Here is a 22393-nt window from a genome sequence, read left to right as displayed (position 1 = left end):
TTCCCTCCCCCTCGTTTGAACCAAACATACTTTTAATTAAAATACCTCCCTTCCCCTCCCGTCCCCTCCCCTCCCCTTTATTAAATTCCCTCCCCTCCCTTCCGTTGAACCAAACAGACCCTTAAATAAAAAACGGGTGTATATTCACCGGGTGAGAAATGTCTAACAAATTTACACCCGTTTAAAAACGGGTGTAAATACATGCTATTTTACACCCTTTTTAATTAAAAAATGGGTGTAAATACATTATATGTTACACTCTTTTTAATAAAAATCGGGTGTAAATAGGTTCTACGTTACACCCTATTTTAATAAAAATCGGATGTAAATACATTCTTAATTACACCCTATTTTATTAAAAATCAGGTGTAAATACGTTCTTAATTACACCCTATTTTATTAAAAATCAGGTGTAAATACGTTCTTAATTACACCCTATTTAATTAAAAATCGGGTGTAAATACGTTTTTAGTTACACCCTATTTTAATAAAAATTAGGTGTAAATATGTTCAATGTTACACCTATTTTAATAAAAATCGAGTGTAAATACGTTCTTATTTTCACCCTATTTTAATAAAAATCAGGTGTAAATACCCTATTTCATATGCTACATTACACCTTATTTCCATTTACACCCTATTTCATATGCTACCATATTTCATATGCTACATTACAACTTATTTTAGTTATCACGTTTCTTCATATTTCATGTGCTAAGAAGTCATAATATTTCAAATACTGTAATATCATATACATAAAAAATTATATTTCATGTACTAAGTCATAATATTTTTCAACATATGTAACATTTACATCTAGATACTGGCCCTTCAATTTAGTACAAAATTCTTGCAGTTGTAGATTGGCTTTCGCAGCTGAATTGTGTGCACGAAGACATCTTTATTCATCGAGCTTTGACGGATCATTGCCAAATGTGGCAACATACTGAGCAAAGCATCCTAGCGGACCCGTGTTATGTATCCAAAAATTCTTAGCCCCGCTTTCATACAGTCTCTATCACAAATAATCACAAATAAGAGAGTGAATGTTAATTTCAACAAAACTTTTTTTCTACTAAGGAACTCAAGAATGTAAGAATGCCATAGTTATTTTGTTAAACACATTGTTGTCACCAACCTTTATTCCATTTTCAAATTCAAGTAGAATTGTTGGAATTAAATACAGTAATTGGTCCAAGTCTTTTGAATTAAACGCACCGCCAATATCGTTCTGGCCTATGTCAAACATGTATAACCCCTTCTACAAGTAATCTTCGGCCGGGACATATTTATGAAATTTCTTGCTTGAAACATTATTGTGATGATTTTCATTAGGCATAAATTGATCAGATAACATACATACTTGGTTTTGAGACTGAAGTAATGTACCTGCAAGAAATCCAAGAACTCGGGCTTTGAATAGCTGGAACTGAGATACTTGAACGCCAAAGCCGAATGGACTGATCGATGCTGCATTTGCTGGAAGGATAGTCGAACCTGCTGCTGCAAAGTTGCATCCTTGATGGAAATTCGGTAAACCAACTGAATCCAAATAGGCATTTAAAAAACAACAGATATAGCTCCTATAGCATTTCTAATGAGGTAGTACAAACTGAGAAAGCTTATAGAAATAAAAATTGTGTTCCCAATCTACATTCAGCCCAACAGACCAAGACCAAAGTTTGTCCTATAAATACTCAACAGGACAACAGCCACCAGACGAAAATACACAGGACAGCAGCAAAAAAACACAACAGGACAACTGCTTTTTTATTTCTTATAAAATCTATAGGACGAGGGACCATAACGTGTGAAACTTGAACAAATTGAGATTAGAGAAAGACAATTAAAAGTATAACTATTATTGGTGAAAAGGAGAGGCTGAAGTTTCTTCCTATATATATTTTGCAAATGATTCTTGTTATGAAATTTTTTTAGATCACATTTTAGTTTGCTATAAAGAATCTTTTGGATCACAATAAAAACATGTTTAGGTAGCAGTACTACAGGTAGTACTTCTCTGGAAAAATAAAAAGAAATGAAAAAAAAAGGAAGGCACATTCATTTTCAATTTCAATATATATCTCTCACACCTGTGTTGTTTTCTTTGCATCACACTCACTCTTCATGAACTATTATTTTTCCCTTTGAAAATTAGACCATCTCTACCATTTTACTCTTGATTAGTTTTTTATTTTTGAATAACAAAGGTAGAACCATATATTTTTCTATTGATTAGGTATATTTATGTTATACACACATTTACACACAATTATTTATTACTACTGAATTTGATGCATGTTGCAATCACTAGAGAGAATTCAACATCAAGAATGAGGCCACCAACTCCTAACATTTTTCCTTCTCAGCATATGCATGTAGAGTCATCGTTATTAAATTCAAAGGTGTTATTAATAATTATATCATTGTTAATTGTATTACACAATATTAGTTTTTCATTTTGTTACACTTAATAAACAATTTTGTTTGTTCATTTATAGATGAAGATGAAAACTATTTATAAGAAGTACTCACCCGTGTTCTAGAGCTGGATCTGACTTGTTGATACTTCAATATAGTCCAATCAAACACATAGTCAAATTGATAACCTGCAAATCTTTTACCAATCTGATCCTTCGGTAGGACCCTTCTATTTTTAAGGCCCAAAATTTTAAGATCGCTATTTGCGCCATCTTCTCTATCCTGTTGAGAGGAAAATCTTAATGAATCCATGGTCTCCATTGAGCTTACACAATAAGCACCATCCTGAGGCAGGACTTGATTCTTCTTAGGTCTCAAGCGACTCAATGAACAAAGGGAACCTTTTTCTACGACTTGCAACCAGGCAGTTTCCAACCTCTACTCATGAATGATGGATTCAATTCTCTGCACTGGACTATCAAACATCAAACACATTCAACACCACAATTCATAACAATATTTAAGATTGCAGCACAAACAAAAGTTATCATTACTATCTCAATTAAAAACCTTGAATATGGCTACTTAAACAAACAATAAGATGACTAACTAAATCAACATATTGAAATATTATACTTGCAGCAGTTGTGGATTTTAAGGATGAATCCATTATTTGGGGTTTGGGTGCAAAATTCAGTTCAATTTCATACCCGTTGTATAAAATGTAGACTTGGACTTGCTCACATAACTATCATCTCTTGTGAACAACTCAGAAGCCTTTGCATAAACTGTTCTCTCCACATGAACAAAGGTAGAAGAAGCAGTAATTGAAGGAATCCGGCTTCTCAAAACCACCTCGAGAACCAGAACCAGAACTCAAATTCTTTGAGTAGTTCGTCAAAACCGTCGAATCGGAACCATTAGGAACTTTCCTTGAATTAAAGCGGCAGTAGAAGTCCCACTCGGAGACAAAACACAATCATAAGCTCTTTGAATCAATTCATCAAACAGTGAATGAATATTCTAAAGATCAAAGCTTCAAAGCCCGTGCTCTATATCGAAAACTCCAAGTCAATTCAACAATTAGAAAAATGAATTATCCAAAAAATGAAATAAGTTCAACGATTTACCTAGCAGCAACATGAGTTGTGTCAAATCCAAAGTACATCTCGATCTTACTGGATTCCTTAGGAGAAGCTTCAAAGCCCAATCGATCTATCTTGTTCTGATCAATGAAGACGTCGCAGCGGCAGAAGGAGCGGGGCCGGAGTTAATGATCTGGTGAAAAATCGATAGGGTTTTAGGTGAAGAACCGTAGAGAAATGAAGGAATCGTGTTTTTACGAATGGACGTTTCTGATGACGGAGTCATTAGGTGAATCGAAAAATCTGAAATACGCAATGGAAATGCGAGAAAGGAGTTTAGAAAATGGTTAGATCTCTCGCTTCTCAGTCTCTCCCAATTCTCCGACGTGTTTGCACTCTTTCAGGCAATGAGACGGGTTTCGAAGAGAAAGTTCATGCAATTGAAAAATGGGTTTCGAAAACATTGTGTTTCGAATTTGTTAATGTTTTTACTATTGAATATTATTAAGTTGTAAATTTAATAAAATAGATTACATAAGTCCTTATTAAAATAGATTGTGGTTTTTAAATGGGTTTTTATTAATAATTAATATTTTAAGTTATAAAATTAAATGATTTTTTAGGTCTATTTAAATTTACATCTGTTTTAAATTTAATGGGAGTAATTGAGATTTGATTATAATAATATTTTTAACTTATACCCGTTTTTAAAAAGAGTAGTGCGATTTAGTACGAAGCAATTTGAAGAAGAAATGCAAGAATGAGTATGTGTCACTATTTTAGTGATAAATTTTAAATTAATTTTAAATTTAACTTCCTTTTTAATAGGGATCATGGGAGTTATGGTGATAATGAATAGTTGGGATCTATTCTTGCATTTCTTGTTTTTCCACTTTCTTACTAATAAGCATTTTCCTTTTAAAAAATAGGGTGTAAATTGACACATACTAATATTTAAAATGATTTATTATTTACAAAATTGCCACCGTGCTTCTTAATTACACCCATTTTTAATATATCGGGTGTAAATTTTAAAATTATATTGTTCTTTTTGCACTAGTGATTATTTACTTTTATTCTAATCACGCATGACTCACAATCTTCAACTCCGATTTAATATATTTTTCATTTCCCTAGTGCATCTGCACTACTTTAGTCGGCTAAGCAACGTAAGTTCTCAAGAAAGACGTAAAGTTTTTTAACTTACCAATGCAATCCTTAAAATTAAACCCTACCAATATAAGTATCCTTTATATAATTTCCGTCTATTCGTGCTTTTTTCGTTTCTAATATAATTTGCACCTCCATTTCTTCTGTTTACTAATTCATTATACTTCATTATTGATGCATGCATTTTGTTTTCTACTTCATCTACACCGACTTTTCTTTTGTTTACAGCTTGATTTCTGGTTTTTAATGGCTATCTTTTATATTGGTATTCATGGTTTCATGTTTTTAATGAAGTATAAGTAATATCTCCATCCCAATACAATCATTTGATGTTTTTTTCAAAATCATCTGCACATGATTTTCTTCTGTTTACGGTTTTAGTATTGGTGTTTTATGCCTATATGTTCTATTGTTATTCATGGTTTCATATTTTTAATGAAGTTGTTTCATCTCCATCATGATTCAGTCATCTGATGTTGTTTTGTATGCATTGGAAAATGTCTCGATATACCGTGCACTTTGTCGAATTTATGCTTTACGATTTATTAAGAAAACTTAGACGGGGTTTTGGATGGCTCTTGTCAGAGTTTTGTTGTCTATAGCAGATTTGTATATTATGGTCGTTGGTTAAGTTTGATTTTATGTCGTTGTTCTTACCATTTCATTTGCACTTATATAGGATCAGAAGCCATGTTTGTTAATCTTGGTCACTTCTCGCAACTATATATCCTGATTTGCTATTTTAAATCTGAGGATAATTGAACAGTTTGATAAAAAGATAAAAAGAAAAGAAAACACACACGAATATGTGACTCAAAAATTCAGACACAATCCCACCAGGTGTGCCAATTTGTTTACACTGGAAATCCGTAAACAATCCCTAGTATTTCAAAAACGAAAGTTATTGGTTACTCGCAGGATCGACTAGATTGATCCAAGGATATAGTTTGGTTTTTGAGATTTTTTATGTTCGTTTGTTACATATCTCTCGATTGTTTAGTTGTTTTGTAAGTAAAGGGTTTATTTAAAAGACCGTAAAAAGTGCAGGAAAAGTAAAGATAATTTAAAGGGCTTCGACTCAAAATGTAAAAAGAAATTAAAAGACTTTTGATAAAGTAAAAACAGGAATAACTGAAAATTTGATTAAATGTTGGTGAATCATACGTACATTTCTCAGCACTCGTTTCTCGATATACCTAGTACTTTGAGTAAAATTAAGTATTTGTACATATTGAACACCCTAAAATTTAACGCTAAGATTCTAATTTATACTAATTCGATTTGAACTTGAGACCTTGAGGGGAGCACACCCTCAAGACCCAAACTTTTACCACGTGGCCACACACACGCACACATAAAGAATACAATTGACATCGCGATGATATTTCATACATGGATAATGTTTTTGAACAATAAGTGATAACATATATGGATTAATGTTTAAAATTAACATAGCTGATAATTTGACACACATGTAATTATGGGCCCGTTTGTTTCAGTTTTTTTTAAATAGTTTTCATAGTGTTACATTTTTTAGTTTTAAAATAATTTACAAAGAATTTTTTAAAACAAAACTTCAAATAAAAAATGTATTTAAGCTGTTATTTTTAAAATGTTATTTTAAATACTTCATCATTTTATTATAATTATTTTTAGATATCAATTTTTTTTTTAAAAAAATCACTTATATTTGAGATACATCTTTTTTTAAAAATTATGTTTTACACTATGTTTCAATTTTAAATTATGTATATTTATGTTACAGAATGACAAAATTAATATTTAAACTTATAAAAAATAATTAATTTTTATTTTAATATTTTTTTAAAAAAATTATAAAAAAATATTTATTTTTTAAAGTTAAAACAATCGAATCCTATATTTGTTGTGATTTAGTCCCAATATTTCTCTGATTGTTCTATCTTTATTTTACTTTGTTATTTTAGTTTAAGAAATAAACTTAAAAAAACTTTGAAACCTTAATTATTTAACAGCTATGCTATACTTACATGGATTTGTTACACCTTATATAGAATTACACCGTATAGTCCAATTGTGTTGTGCTGCACATATATCAAAGTAACATAAAAAATTATTAAAAAAATGATGAATACGTATGTTTACCATAGAAATTACGGTGTATGTGTATGCTTTAGTGTATAAATAGCTTTTCTCATTATTTAAAAAGGTAAATTTTACTCTATCAAATCTAACGTCAATCACCACTGAACCAACTGACGATTGGTTAGATACGATCGATAATTTTACTTAAAAAATTTGAAAGATTTTAGTTCAACAACTAACCACTTATGAGTGGTTAACCAAGATTCGCATAAGTGTATAAAAAGAGACGAACATGAAACATATTTCAGTTTTAAAGTTTAGGATAGCTTACTAGATGCTATCTTCTCAAAAGTTTAGACTAACAATTCAAATTACTAAAAAGTTATTACTACAACCCACCAATATATATGTGAAGTTGACACTACTTCTCCATTTCTTACACAACCAAACTACAATAAATAAAAACTTCACTAGAATCATATAGCTCACATCTATATCTATATAATGCAAAGTTGATATTTCTTCACTTTTAAGATCACACGACGTGCTCATTCAAAGGAGTAGCATCGGGCTTCTCAACATGTATCACTGTCTTGGAAGACTCTCCCATCCTATACAACAATGATCCAACAATAGGTTTCATCTTCTCCGTACCCTTGATGATAAAAAGAAACAAAACACGGTACAAAACAATCATCCCAAACATAATTGCAAGATCAACCCACTTTGAATAACTCATGCCAATTTGCCATATCTCTGTCAAAACCTCTTCACCAGTCATGTGGATATTTACGCCTTGTGCATTTGGACCATCAAATCTTAGTCCTTCATACTCATTCTTGAACAATCCCTCAGTTACATATGTGTGAAATGCCATGTAGTGGAATGGATATCTCCAAAAAAAGTTGGGAAGATCATGTGGCAATTTAAAGAACCCTCCAACCAACATCATGACTCCTTGAATTCCAGCACCCGTTACGATTCCCATTAGATAGTTAGGAACAATGCTTGAAACTATCATCATGAGACTCTCAACTAACATTAGACTTGAAAATAAAACACTAGCAAAGTAGAAAAAGTGTTCAGATCCTTTTTGAAGACTGCATAGGTAGTAAGTTATAACCGATGGAATTATCGAAACCACTAAAATGAATGGAACCGATGAAAATGTGTTTCCGATCACATATGCTACCACGCCATAATGCCCGTTTTGTCTCTCTCTTTGAAATACTTTCATGTCTTCCACAAATGAAGGGAATCCACCAATACTCATGAAAGTTAAGAATCCAGAGATATACGAAAGAAGCGAACCACGATCCTGAAATTATAATTTAGATATAAATTCATATATCCATATATATAATAAAAACTTTACAGAAATAGCAGACAAACAGACAACAAAATCATAGTTATGAGCTCTTAATCTCTTACCTTAATTGAGGCATAACTTGTATCAAAATCATAGAAAACAGTTCCTAAACTTAAGGCCAATGCAATATATATCCCTAAACGTAACCAGTAATAGCCTAGATCACGAAACATGTTCAATGATGATCGTTTGATAAGAGCTAAGCATTGATTAAAGAATCCTGCATGACCTTTGTTCTTGTCCATTGGTTTCATTTGCTGAAAAAATACACATAAAGTCAATCAATTAAATTTGATTTTAATGTTGAACTAATTAATCTTAAGTAATTATGATCTAGTAAGCCACAAAGTGTACCTTTTCGGATAGAATTGCTACTTCGTTGTGTACATCTTTGTTCATTTCAGATGATTTATATGAACTCACAAGGATACTAATTGCTTCTTCAATGGATATTTCTGTATCAGTTTCCTAAAAAAATTGCAACGTGTATTTCAAATATATTTTCTTACTATTTTTTTGAAGTATGTTGCATTGAAGAGGAACAAAATCATGAATAAACACGAATGTGTCATTGATGCTTGATCAACAAGTTACCTGATCAAAATCCTTGTTTATAGTTTTAAGTAAATGATCGGACGGATTTTGGAGAGGAGCACAAGGAAATCCATTCAAGGCGAAAAACTACAACAAAATAAAACCAAATTCAATCATCATTTAAACTAAAATAAAAAATAAAAAAAAGTTTTCTAATAAAGAAAATCAGATATTCACTGTCGATATAAGATTTTATACTGATAATCAATCACAACTCGCAGACATAGCAAGAGTTGTTGTTCGATGTTAGTGTAAGACACTGAAGATACATAACCATTAATCGCGTATAAAAAATGAGATAGCTACTGACCTCACATGCAGCTGAAGCAGGTCCAAAATAAACAGTTTTACCAGAAGAGAGAAGACAAAGGTTATCAAAAAGTTGAAAAACTTCAGAACTAGGTTGATGAATAGAAGTGATAATAGTCCTTTGAACTCCATCTTTTTGATCCAAAGAAGCAATTCTTTTCATGACATAGTAAGAAGCAGCACTATCAAGTCCACTAGTTGGTTCATCAAGAAAAAGAAGTCTAGGACGTGTTAGAATCTCAATGCAAATGCTAACTCTTCTTTTTTGACCCCCACTTATTCCTTTAACACCCCACCCTCCAATTCTTGTGTTAGTAGCATCTTGAAGACCCATTTCTTTGATTGTAAAATCAGCTCTTTCTTTCTTCTCTTGTTTGGACATTGTGTTAGGTAATTGAAGTTGAGCTGAATAGTACACTGCCTCTTTAACAGTTAAGGTTGTTAATAATGTATCATCTTGTGTGACATAAGCCTACATAGATTAATAAAAGAGTTAATAATTGATCAATATCATAGTCCTATTTTATTTGGAAAATGTTAATATTAATTAACATTGTACCGAAGTTCCATATGATAGTTCTTGTTTGTGACCATTGATTAGAATTTCCCCCGTTTGTCTTGTGTTTGTGGCTAATCTTCCTGAAAAATAAAGAAAAATATATTTGTCTGCTTTTGTCGGTCGAACTTTAAATTATCAAAGGTGTGGTAGATTTGACACTAAAACTTAGATTCCAAATTATGTAACATCAACATTTCAAAACTAAATTGATTGGTCTCCATAAATTTGTGTCATTTTATGTCTATTATGAAACACATACTATATATGAGTCCAACAAAAGTGAAACAAATATATGGTCTATTATGAAACACATACTATATATGAGTCCAAAAAAAGTGAAACAAATATATGGTCCCCTACATGAAACATGGGTATACAAATATTTGTCTCATTTTAGGTCTATCAATGTCATAAAACAAATATAGTTGTTTTCTCTTTTGGAAATGATGCCGACTTCATTTCCCAACAAAAAAAAATTGTGTGGTAGGCCATAATTATTTTTATAATTGTATTCATGTTTTTTGATAATTAGGTTTCTAGAGCCATAGTTATTTTGATAAAGAGAAACTAAAATGTTAAATATAAAAAAATTCATCTCCAAAGTAACTCTTATTTCAATCAAATGCGAATGAACCTCTAATTTGACCCTTTTCTAAGAGATTTGTCAAAAAAATATAATTGGGTTGAAGAGAAAATATAATTGGGTTGAAGAAAAAATAATAATTTTTTTAAATATTTTGTTTGAATTGTTCGAGTACTGTATGTTATATGAGTGTCGGACACCGATTCAAAGAGTGTCAAAATAAAGAAAAATAATAATGTTTTAAGGGTGACATTTGTTTGACTTTTCTGATACTTTTGTAAGAGTTTTCTAGCAGGTGTCGTACAAGTGACATCACAAGTGACATATCACTGTCAGATACCGGCGCAAGTCAGAAATTGCGACACGCCTTCTTTTAGAGGTGGTCGTGGTTCATAATTTAAATTTGATTTAGTAATTATAATCGCGATAAAAACTTTAAAAATAAAAAATATATATATGAACTAAATTATTATCGAATCATTTTTAGTAATTATATTTTTTTATAATTTTTAATGTTATTTAAATTTTAATTAAATTTTTTTTAAAAAAAAATCTATGGTAAAAATAGGGCCTAAGAATAGTTTGGGCCGACCCTAATTTTTAATCAAATTCAATGCGATAAAGAAGTCATTTCTAAATTACTAGGTTTCTAAACTCGTTTTTATCACGATAAAGAGAAGCTAGAGCGTCTGTTTGAAGAAATTATAACTTCTAAGTGACTTTTATTCTAAAATCACATTTTAGTTCTTAACCGAATTAGGTGCAATTAAAAAGTCCTTTTTTAAAAACTAGGTTAAAAATAACTCCCTCTTGTCTTATTTATAAAAAAACTTTACTTTTTAGGTTCATTGAAAAGACAATGTATATGACTCATATATTGTCTAAATACATTAATTATTCAATGTATCTAGAAAGTAAATTTTTTTCATATAAATAAGACCAGAGAGAATATCAAATGATTTGATTTTTCTTAAATACTCCGCTCATTCACACCTATCATCGATTTTATTTTTCTAAATCATAGAACTTATTCACACTTTAGTAGAATAACATAAATTAGGAGTTAAAATATCTCTGATGATACATCTCATTCTCAAATAATTTAAATACTATGACTTCAGAAATTTACATATTTAAAAAAAAAAACATTATCTCAATCCACTCACTCTTAACCACATGACCAAATTTCATTTTTATTTTCTATTTTTAGAAATGGCGAAATTTCATTTTTGCCCTCTCTTTTCAGAGGTGTATTTTCGAAAATAATTTTTTTATTTAAACAACGTTAAAAAAAAATTCCGTAAATGCATCTACGAAACAATTCACATTAAATATAAAAAATGCTTTCGAAGATAAGCCTCCGAAAATAAGGAGTATTTTTAGAAATACATAGTGTGAGAACCAAAGGGTAGGTTAGAATTTCTTAAAAATGATCTTCCTATCACATCAAATTCACTTAAACACTACAAATTATTTAAAAATTTCTTAATTGCATGTTCATTTGCACTTTATTTATGTATTATGAATATTATTATAAATTAATAAAATTATTAAGTAGCTATTTAGATATGAATTTAATGGGAATACACCGACGGTATAAAGTAGTTTTACACTGTCAATGAATTGTAACCGTCAGATTTTAAGTTATGTTTGATTTTTATTTTAATTATATATAAAATAATAATTATGAATGGTTATGATGGAATGACAGTGTAAATTTTTTTAAACTGACAGTCAATAACCATTAATAATAACTTATAAAATTATTAATATTATATAACTATAAATTTATTCAATATTAATATTAGATTATTATTATTATTATTATTATTATTATTATTAACTAGTATGATTATTAATTAATTAGTTTTATTCTTTATAAAAAAATTGATATTAATTTTAATCATTAATTACTATTCTTAATTATAAGATTCTCTTGTGTTTTTTTCTTGTCCCTTTTATAAGACTCTCTTCAACTTTTAAAATATATTAATTACTCATTTTTTTCAAATACACTCCTATTATATCACATCTTTTTCTGCAATCAATAATAAATACGCATGTACGAAAATCAATTATTTTTTTCTCCTAAGTATAAATTTGTAAAATTGTACAAATAGTCAATAAATTTAATATTCTAATCAACTTTTTTAATTAGCGTAATTTTATCTACGTGTCTTATATTTAACGACAGATGTAATAATATTTAATTATTAAATAGTTATTATTACATCTTGTATTTTTTTTTCAAAATATTAACTAATAAAGTCATTTTTTACTGTTTTAATTAAAATATCAATTAATATAAGCTAACTCGTCCTACCAAATACCAATTGGAACTAAAATGATCTTTTAAATCAGTCATGTATGTTAGAAACCTCAAAGAATAAATATTTAAGGTTTTTCATTTTTAAATAAAATAAAACAACATTTATTAACAAATTTATCATATTAAAAATAATAAATTGCTATTAATGTGCAGTTGGAGCTGTTGAATATTAAGCTGTCCATATTAACTGCATTCATTGATTGACATTCATATTTCTATTTGAGGTTTTATAAGTTGTTGGTACTTTAAATGTAAATAAATCTTGATGGCAATGGATGAACCTAGGACTAATAATTTAAATTTATTTAATTTAATTAGTACATATCAGTTGAAATACCTCATTCACTTTCTTTCTTTTTTTTTTTACATATTTTAATATAAATAATTTCATAATCCAGCAAGCAAGCAAACATACTTAATTTTTATCGCTGTTTTGATATTAAAAAAGTTCAAGCTTTCAACTGAATTATTTTTTCCAGCATGCTTTTGCATTAATAAAGTTTTTAAACTTAGATAATTTATATTATGCATTGCAGTTATGAAAGTACCTGCTAACGTATCAAGTAGTGTAGACTTGCCACAGCCAGAAGGACCCATAATGGCTAAAAGTTGACCTGGTTTAGCATATCCAGTTAGTCCTTGAAGAATTGATCTTCTTCCATTCTTTCCCTTTGCTATTGTATTCACCCATATATCTTTCCATGTTAAGCATATACCATGGTGGTTACCTTCTGGTATGGTTGTGGTGGCCTCAATGTCTAGAACTGATGGTTCTGAAGAGGTTTTGATTTCAAAACTTTCAGATGGATGAAGGAAAGCCATGAGAATACGTGGTGGTTGTAGTAAAGAGGAGAGAGAGATAATGAAGAGGGATGTGTATCTGTCTGAAAACTCATCTCAATTATATAGACTTTGTTAATGTTTCTTTAAGAACATGTGTTTCTCATTTGTGTGTTTCTAATTCACGTGTTTCTTTTGAATAGAGAAATAACATGTTTTAAGGATATATTTTTGGGTTAAATAGGTTTTTGGTACTTATGTAGTTATGTTATAAATATTTAAAATTTTATTTTTATTTTATTTAAAAAAATATATATTTTAATTTCTACAAATTTTTTATACATATATAGTTTTACTCCTATTATTTTTTAAAATTAATTACTCTTTAATTTTGAATAAATATATTTAAATGGATTATGTAACTAACACTACTACGAATAAATATATAGTATTCATTCACTTTCGTAGAGAAGGTAACAAATGATGTTAAGAAAAATAAGTCTATTTTTTTTCTTCGAATAAACCGTCAATCGTGTGAAAAGTGTCATTAATATTGATTTGAATACCATATGTTAACCTTATTATTTTAATTAAAACTTATTTTTATCTTTTATAATTATTACAATTTAAAATAAAATAAATATTTTTTTAATTCCAACCTAGAAAATTTTAAGTTTTATATTTAAGTTTTTTTAAACAAAATACACAAATGTAACTTTATCAGCCATGGTAAAAAGTTCCAGTCGTTTATTATGTGAGTTTTGTATATCTTTTTTCTTGGTATTCATCTTCTTATATAGTAGTTTCAACCTATTAATTACTCAAGGCCCATCAAAGCCCATTTAAGGTGATTGTTTCAGATTAGCGTGATCTCTTATTGATAATTGAAATAAGACTTTATTTACATATCTTGGACCATAATATTAAGAATTAGTCATAATTGTGTTATCCCTCGTATCTTAATATGAATGTTTCCTCTATGTTAGGATTGGGCCAACACAATCTAGTCAATCTGCCTTAACTAGGCCTTGTTATGTTGGATGAGCTAAGTTAGTGGAGATTTTCTCTAGAAAAGAGAGCTTGGGAAAATTATCTAAAATATGCTATCTAATCGTTTATAGCTAAGGCATAATCGATTAGATCTTTAGTTATTTTGGGATATGGAGCAATATTTAACTAATAGCTTATTTGATCTATTTTAGGAAGAGATTTGATATGATCTCGCTTGAAAACTTGAGGAGTAAGTAACATGTAATCAATCATCCCATTGTGCTAATAAATTATCAGGTTATTTTTAGCTTTCCTTTCCATTGTGATAATATTTGTTTATTGAGAGATTACAAAAGGAATAGTCTACTATCTATATTGACTAATTGATTATCCAATGCAAAAATCCTCCATAAACAACTTTTCAAATTCCTAGCCTATTAGCTAGGAACAAAAACAATTTTTTATGATTTTAATTAAGAGAGAGAGAGAGGGGGGATTTACAGAGGGTGGGAAGTGTGTGTGTGTGTGTGTGTGTGTGTGTGTGTGTGTGTGTATGCGTGTGTGTGTGTGTGATTTGTCTTTGTAACATCGAGAGTTAGTCTTATACATTTATAAACACTGATCAGTCAACACCACCTTGGATAACTTTTACACTTCTTTTCTTTCACAACCCTAAAACTTTTGGTTCTTTGCCATATCATCTTTAACGATATCGCTTCACTAGAACCTTGAATATTCTTCTGATGAGGCTTGAGATAACTCCTCAAGATAAACACCACCATCACATAACTCTTGATCAAAGATCTTCACTAACTTCACAGAACACTGCTTGGCATAAGTTCTTTTCCTCTAAGGTAGCCTTTGTAACTTGTTCTCCAAGAACCTCATCATAACTTGAACATAACTTGATCACCACAACAACTAAGATTGTTCTTCAAGAGCACATCAACTAGATCACTACGTCAGATGACCTTTAGGCAATTCAATTGCAATTAATCAACATAACTCGATCATCTTGATCCCCAAGCTTCATCTTGATCAACAAAAAGTGATTATCTCAAGAGAAGATATCAAGATATTCAAGCATCATCTCTTGATCACATCCGACCTTAATCTTCTATCACCATCACTTGATCACGTTTGACCTTGATCTTCAAGTACCATCACTTAATCACATTAGATGATAACATCACTTGTCATCATCTAAGGCAAAAGTACTTCTGATGAAGACTTATCTTAAGAACCTTAACAAAATCTAAACCAAATCAACAGGTTGCTACAAACTTCATACTTTCAAGAACATAGATCCACATTCTCCCCCACTTTTTTGATGATGACAACGCATCTCATTTGGAGGTGGAAAAACAAAGAAAAAGATGATAGATTGGAGAAGTTAAACTCCATCTGAAAAAAAGAGAGAGTATACCCTACTCTCTCTATGAGAAAACTTCTCTCCTTTAGCCTTATCAAAACAGAAGTAAAAAAAATAAACGGATATGGCAAAGTATTCAAGCACATAGATCAGCAAATGCATGCATAAGCGTTTAATGCGAAAAACATGAAACTCAAAAGTGAGATAACTACTCAGCGTCCCCATCATCATTATTGAACAACCCTAGAGGAAAGTACACTATATCTTAAGTAAAATTATGAGCCATGAATTTGATATTCTTATCTATCCTTTTCTTCCTTGGGATGACTTCTTGGATAAAGGGCTTCAATGGAGGGTGTTTTAGGGATCTCAATCTCATAATCGAAGTCATCTAGATTTACAGAGTCTTCTTTCCTAGAAGATGATTTTGATTCTTGTTGACCTATAAATATTTTCTTCCCTTTTGGAGGCTTTTGAAATATCTCCCCTAAAAAATTTGAAGCGTTGTTTTCCTAATGTAGTTTCTCCTATTATTGTTATTTGTTGTTTTGTTTCCTCTCCTCCAAGGTTGAAAACAACATGTTCTGAGATTTTCGTAATCAAATCGCTATATGGAAGACACATGCCTTTGTTTTTTCTCCTAACATGTGGTAGATTACTACATTTGCTCAATTTTTTTCAACTTTATTAAAAATTGACGTATTGCGACAACCTCAAATCTAGTTAGATGACTAAAGTTACTCTTCCTTGTAAAAAGAATGTCGTTATTTACATAGTGAATGAGACAAATACCTGGGCGCACAGAGCCTATAGTGAATGAAGTAGAAATACTGGAAGCTATATTTTGCGAAAAGGATGAATCATCAATCTCATAATTGTAGTTGTTGCCTTCCTCTAGTTCATCTGACTTGAAGAAAGGTCTGATATAGGGTAGATCCAGAACTTCACCAAACTCTTCTAATGGAATGTATATCTTAAGTTTTTTTACTTTGGAATAGATAATACCATCAATGTTGTAGAGATTTAGGTATAACATTTTTATTAGAGATGGATACATCTTTCTTAAGGGATTGCTGATAAAACCCTTCAAGTTTAATTCTTCAAAACTCTAGAATAACTCACAATCTTTAACCTCAATTTCATCCATGGAATAAACTGGTAAGATAATCTTATTTACAAAATCTTAAAAAGTATTGTTTCTTATTCTTGGGATGAGAAGTCATCGGAGAGGTGGGGAGAAGATGAGGCTCTCATTCTTTTTGCTTCTAGGCTTAATGGAAATTTTCTCCAAGAAAGAGAAGATTGGGAAATTATTCCAAAATGAGCTATCTAATAGATTATAGCTAAGGCATAATTGATTAGATCTTCAGTTATTTTGAGATTAATAATAGCTTATTTGATCTATTTAGGAAGCGATTTGCTATGATCTCACTTGAAAACTCGAGGAGGAAGTAAGCTGTAATTGATTATCCCATTGTACTAATCAATTATCAGGTTGTTTTTAGCTTTCCTTACTTACTTTGGGCCTTCACATGAGTTTGGGATAAAGATATTACCTTTGACACCCCTAAAAATCATACTTGCACCTCTTTAGCCTATATCTTTGTACATTGTGGCTTAAGGGCTTTAAAAAACTCCCTGATAAAAATATGCCAATAATAAATTTTAAATCATTAAGCATAAATAGACCACTTTTCAAATGATTTTCTCAAAGTTTTCTGATTTAATTATCTACCAATCGCTTTCCCTCATAATATCAAGAACTCTTAAAAAGCTGCCCCTCGGAAGGAATGACGAACCTTAGTCAAAACCCCAAATCTACACATTGTTAGATACGAGAGTTTGCTAAACATTATTTGGAGTGATATAATAATCATCGATCGTTGTACTCCAAAATCAACTAGACCATAATGACTACTAAGAACCTCCATCAACGCCAATGAACATCTAGGTTGAAAAGAACTATTAAACACCACCATGGGCTTTTAAAGGTTGATAATTAATTATGCTTATCCAATAATCAATTATCAAGTCCAAAAATGGAAGGTTTTCAAATTATTTGTTTCATAATCGACTATTTACCCTAATAGTTAATTATTAAGGCGTTGCAAATTGAATAGTCGATTATCTTTAATGGCTAATCGATTATTTAGTGTGAAAACCCTCCATGAATAAATTTTCAAGCTCTTATGAAATTAGCTAGGAACAAAAACACTTTTTTGGTGATTTGAATGAATATATAGAGGCTTTACAGGTGGAGAAAGTGTATGTGTAATTTGATTTATTAACGGTGAGACTTGTGATGAGACTTGAATATTCTTCTGATGAGGCTTGTGATAACTCTTCAAAATAAACACCACCATTAGACAACTACTTGATCAAATATCTTCACTAAATTCACTAAACGGTGCTTTGCATAAGGTGTTGTTCTCAAAGGTAGTATTTGATAACTTTATTTCCAAGAACTTAATCACAAAGTGATCATAACTTGATCACCAAAACAACTTAGTTTAATCTTCAAGAGCACATCAACTAGATAATTGCATCAGATGACATCCAAACTCTTAAACTCCAACTAGTTAACATAACTCGATCATCTTGATCTTCAAGCTTCATATTGATTAACTCACCTTGATCAACATAACATGATCATCTCAACAAATGATATCTAGATCATTAAGCACTACCACTTGATCACTTTAAACCTTAATCTTCAACCATCACCACATGATCACATTAACCCTTGATCACAAGAACCATCACTTAATCACATTAGACGATGATATCAGTTGTCATTACCAAAACCAAAAGCCCTTATGATAAAGAATTCTATTAAGATGTTTGTCAACATCAAAACTAAATCAACAGGTTTTTGCTAATTTTATACCTTTAAGCTCGTAGATTTATATTCTCCTCTTTTTTATGATGACAACACATATCTCAGGTTGGTGGAAAAACAACGAAACAAAGAGGATAGATTGGAGTGGTTAAACTCTTTATGAAAAATATAGAGAGTGTATGTTACCCCTTGATAGTATACTTCTTCTCCTTTGGCATTATCAAAATGGCAAGTGTCATACCCCAAAATTTGCCCGATGAAAATCTACGTCTATTAATTCATCAGTGGTATTAAAATAAGGGTCATGGGGTTTAACATCTCTATTGTTAAACTCATTCTCTTATAAACCGTTTTGAGTTAAAGCAGGGGTGTAATCAACAGGTATTTGGGCCCAACCAGTTGGCCCAATTTATCCGTAGAAGGTTTGTTTTCTTTTATAATAATTAATCAATATTTATTTTATTGTTATAATTTTATTAAAACCATTATTATTTATTAATATTAGGATTTAGTATTATTATTAAACAGTTGAAATAATATTATGATTATTATTATTATTCGGATTAAAGTTATTATTATTATTAGGATTAGAATAATTAGTATTTTATTTTAGGTTAATATTATAAGTATATCAATTTTGGGTTATTAGGTTGATTGGATACTAGGCCCACTAGCAATAAAAAAAACCTAACCTAATTTGTAGATGATAAAAGGACCTTTTTTTTCTAATCCTGGGGGGGGGGATTTGGTGCCGCTGAAGAACGATGCCTCCAAGTTCAAACCGTGAAAAACGAATGCCATGGCAGAAGGAGTGGGAGGAGATTTCGAGCGGTTTTGAAGATTAATACCATGACTACGACCTCCCCTGGATTGAACTTGATGGTGTCGGACGCTCGAAGCACACGAAACCGTCCCCCACGTTTGCTCGAGTTTGACTATTCTGCCTTATGCCTAATCACGCTCGCAGGGACATCAAGAATAGATTTCGATCACGTAATCATGTTTAGATTGATGATGAGATTGTTTCTGCACAGTTAATTTGATTCTTGTTGCGATTTGAATAATTCACCATAGTTAGGGTTATATTCTTGATTTTGGGGATAAATTGTTAGAATCAATTTCACGTCAAATTAATAGGTTCATCGAATCCGTGAGGTGGTTTATACTCAATCTGTGCTATTTTATTGTGGTTTTCGGAGCTAATTTACAGGTTGAATGGGATAGATCTTTTAGCAATGGAGTAGAACCATGGCTGTATCGACGTGTATCGCGAGGAAGAAGAAGGACCAGCTGGTGCGTGTTTGGTTCAAATCAAACATTATCTATTGTTATCATGTTATCGTTCTCCCAGCATGACAAATTAAAGCACACGGATCAGTGGCAAGGCCCTTGTGTACTCGACCTAACGGACCCGGGTTCGATCCTAGTGGTCCACCATTTATTTTTATTACTTGTGTGTACTCATTTGCCTACAGATCTGATGCGTACAGCCAAGATTCACCCACCATGCGCCTCATCATCTGGCCAATGGATCAGCATCATCAAAGATCTAACGCCTAGGAACCAGCAGGTCTATCATGCACCTTCAAAGATAACACACACAGGATCTGATCCAGGTTTTTTTTAATTGTTTATTCATTTATTTGTTTAATGGCACAATTAGATTAATATATCTTTATACATATAGTTTAAGTGTTAAAATTAAATTAGTAAGGTAATTAAATTAGAATTAGGAGTAGGATTATATTTAATTAGGATTATCCCGATTATCTCGATTTCTTCAATTTAATTTATTTTAATAAATTTTAATTATTGAAAATGACGAAGAACCCTAGGAAAATATGCATATTAGAGTTTGTCCAGTCCCATTGCATTTGACAATTGTCCAGTCCCATTGCATTTGACAAAACACCAAACATTCGATTAATTCTCTCCTCGACCCGACTAAAGCTATTAGTCGCATTAGACGAGGGATAAAATAATTTAATTAATCCTTAATCAATTCTCTCCTCGACCCGACTAAATCTATTAGTCGCAGTAGACGAGAGATAAAAATAATAAAAACAATAAACTCTAACTTCCCATTTAACGGATAAATGGCGGATGAATATCTATTTCATCCCGCCTTCGAATTAGTCGACTCTCTATGTCGTACTGATCAAATATCTGAATAAAGCAAAAATACATAAAATTAAAACATATTTAATTTGCTGCCCGCGATGATCAATCTATCGATCTGAGTAACCAGCAATGCCCCATAATCCGTTAGCTATACTGACCAAATCTATTGGTCACCGCATCTAACGGTGCCATATCAAATCAGGGTTGTACGCCCAAACACTTAAAACACATCAAACCACAAACTACGGATTTTCATCCTTTCCAATCTGGCAATTCAAAATGCCTTTCAAACCACAAATTCAACAACTACGACAGGCCATTCAAAAAGCCTTCAAACAACTTCATCTCAAATTCAAATTCAAAGGCGTACAACCTTGTGCCCGAACTACGTTGACTCTGATTCTCCCTAAGGAGATACGTAGGCACTTGGTAACAAGGCGAGTCTCCCCCTTTAAAATCTCAATTCAGTTTTAAATCTTAATTTTTACCCTTTTCATTTCATTAGCTATAAACCTTATCTTTTGCCATAAACCTCTATCTTTAAATGTTAGCCTTTAGGAAAGGGTTGAGGGTGCCTAACACCTTCCCTCGACCTGATTATAATAACTTACCCCGAATCTCATATCTGCGTAGGGTTTCCTATTCGCCCTTCAGAATAGGTGGCGACTCTAAAACATTAATTTTTAGGGCAGGTTGCTACAGCTGGCGACTCTGCTGGGGATAGTGATAACAAAATTGTAAATTATTATGCTCCTATAGGTTTGGCAGGGTTTAGGATTTTTGGCAAACTTTTTTAGGTTTTGGCGAACTTTTTAGGGTTTGGCTAATTCGCCAAGATTAGGGTTTGGATTAGGATTTAGGTTTTCATTTTTTTTATTTAAATATTTAATTTTTTTAATTATTTATTTATTTACAATTCCTGTTCACAATCATTATTTACAACAATTTAAATGAATATTTGTCTACGTTAATATTTATTGTTGTACGGCGTTTTTGGAGCTATAAATGGCGGATTTGGGGATCAGGTTCTTATAAATATTTAAATTTTATTTTATTTATTTATTTACGGTTTTTATTTACAGTAATTATTTATAGTAATTTAAATAAATGTTTATTTAAATGATTATTTGTTTTACTGTAAATTTTGGGGATATATAAATCGTTGTTAAACTTAAGCGTGGGAATTATAATAATGACCAGAGGGGAATTACATCGCCTACGAGTCTTATTATAATTCCACTCAGAGTGGGTTGAATATCCGGAAAGGTCTGATACGAGGCTTGACCTTGTTGAGGGCTGGACTTGGTATTTGGCTGATCTCTCTGGGAACCTACCCCTAAAACTCGAACCTCATGGATAAAATGAGTTGTTCTAAAATCCAAAGAGACAGAAAGTCTCGGCGGCTACGAACGACCCCATGAGACCTTCTAGAACATACCAATGGGGAGGGTAGGCACCCTAAGCCGCTACGTCGAACCTATGAACCTAGGGCTTATGTGCTTACATGCTTATTATATATGTGCAATTTATATACTGCGAATGCCTTGCATTTTAATTTTTGCAGGTATCCCTACGCGTTCCCTGGCCTGCAGGGACTCTATTTCCAAGACCATGTCCTTCCCACGAAGGGCATCTACATTTATGCACGTTGATTGGCCTCTCGATGGCCATGAGACCTAGTGACTGTCATGAACGGTCACTCCGCGCCCGTATCTACGCACTCCCTAGCCTGTAGGGACTTTCCTTATATATCTCTGTATTCTTACAACTGCGTGTCCTTCCCACGAAGGACATCTTCGTTTACGCAC

At 31.4% G+C, this 22393-nt stretch overlaps 1 protein-coding gene and 1 long non-coding RNA gene across 3 annotated transcripts; both read right to left on the bottom strand.

Moving 5' to 3' along the window:
* Positions 1-1276: 1276 nt before the first annotated feature.
* Positions 1277-3950, bottom strand: LOC131637823 (uncharacterized). 2 transcript variants are annotated; one of them, XR_009294494.1, is made up of 4 exons: positions 3552-3950; positions 3132-3473; positions 2536-2896; positions 1277-1500 (listed from the first exon to the last, which is right to left on the bottom strand). It is a non-coding gene; the product is annotated as an uncharacterized LOC131637823 (long non-coding RNA). The 2 variants fall into 2 exon arrangements; XR_009294495.1 differs by having other exon boundaries at positions 1277-1497.
* A 3062-nt stretch (positions 3951-7012) lies between these two features.
* LOC131637789 (ABC transporter G family member 1-like) lies at positions 7013-13354 on the bottom strand. Its single transcript, XM_058908366.1, has 7 exons — positions 13032-13354; positions 9572-9651; positions 9014-9484; positions 8704-8790; positions 8464-8577; positions 8172-8366; positions 7013-8058 (listed from the first exon to the last, which is right to left on the bottom strand). The coding sequence occupies exons 1-7, from the start codon at positions 13303-13305 to the stop codon at positions 7276-7278; spliced, it is 2004 nt and encodes a 667-aa protein (XP_058764349.1). The 5' UTR covers positions 13306-13354; the 3' UTR covers positions 7013-7275.
* Positions 13355-22393: the final 9039 nt, after the last annotated feature.

Source organism: Vicia villosa, unplaced genomic scaffold (genome assembly GCF_029867415.1).
Source record: "Vicia villosa cultivar HV-30 ecotype Madison, WI unplaced genomic scaffold, Vvil1.0 ctg.002086F_1_1, whole genome shotgun sequence".
Lineage (NCBI taxonomy): Eukaryota > Viridiplantae > Streptophyta > Magnoliopsida > Fabales > Fabaceae > Vicia > Vicia villosa.
The sequence above is the reverse complement of the archived record's forward strand: the minus strand, read 5'-3'. Positions and strand labels throughout refer to the sequence as shown.

Bases quoted from the DNA above. Each gene is read 5' to 3' on its own strand.
- LOC131637789 (XM_058908366.1), bottom strand. From the start codon at position 13,305: ATGGCTTTCCTTCATCCATCTGAAAGTTTTGAAATCAAAACCTCTTCA. The intron at 9,652-13,031 runs GTACTTTCATAA...TTTATTTTTCAG, and splicing joins ACTACTTGATACGTTAGCAG to GAAGATTAGCCACAAACACA. The intron at 8,578-8,703 runs GTAACTTGTTGA...CAATTTTTTTAG, and splicing joins TAAACAAGGATTTTGATCAG to GAAACTGATACAGAAATATC.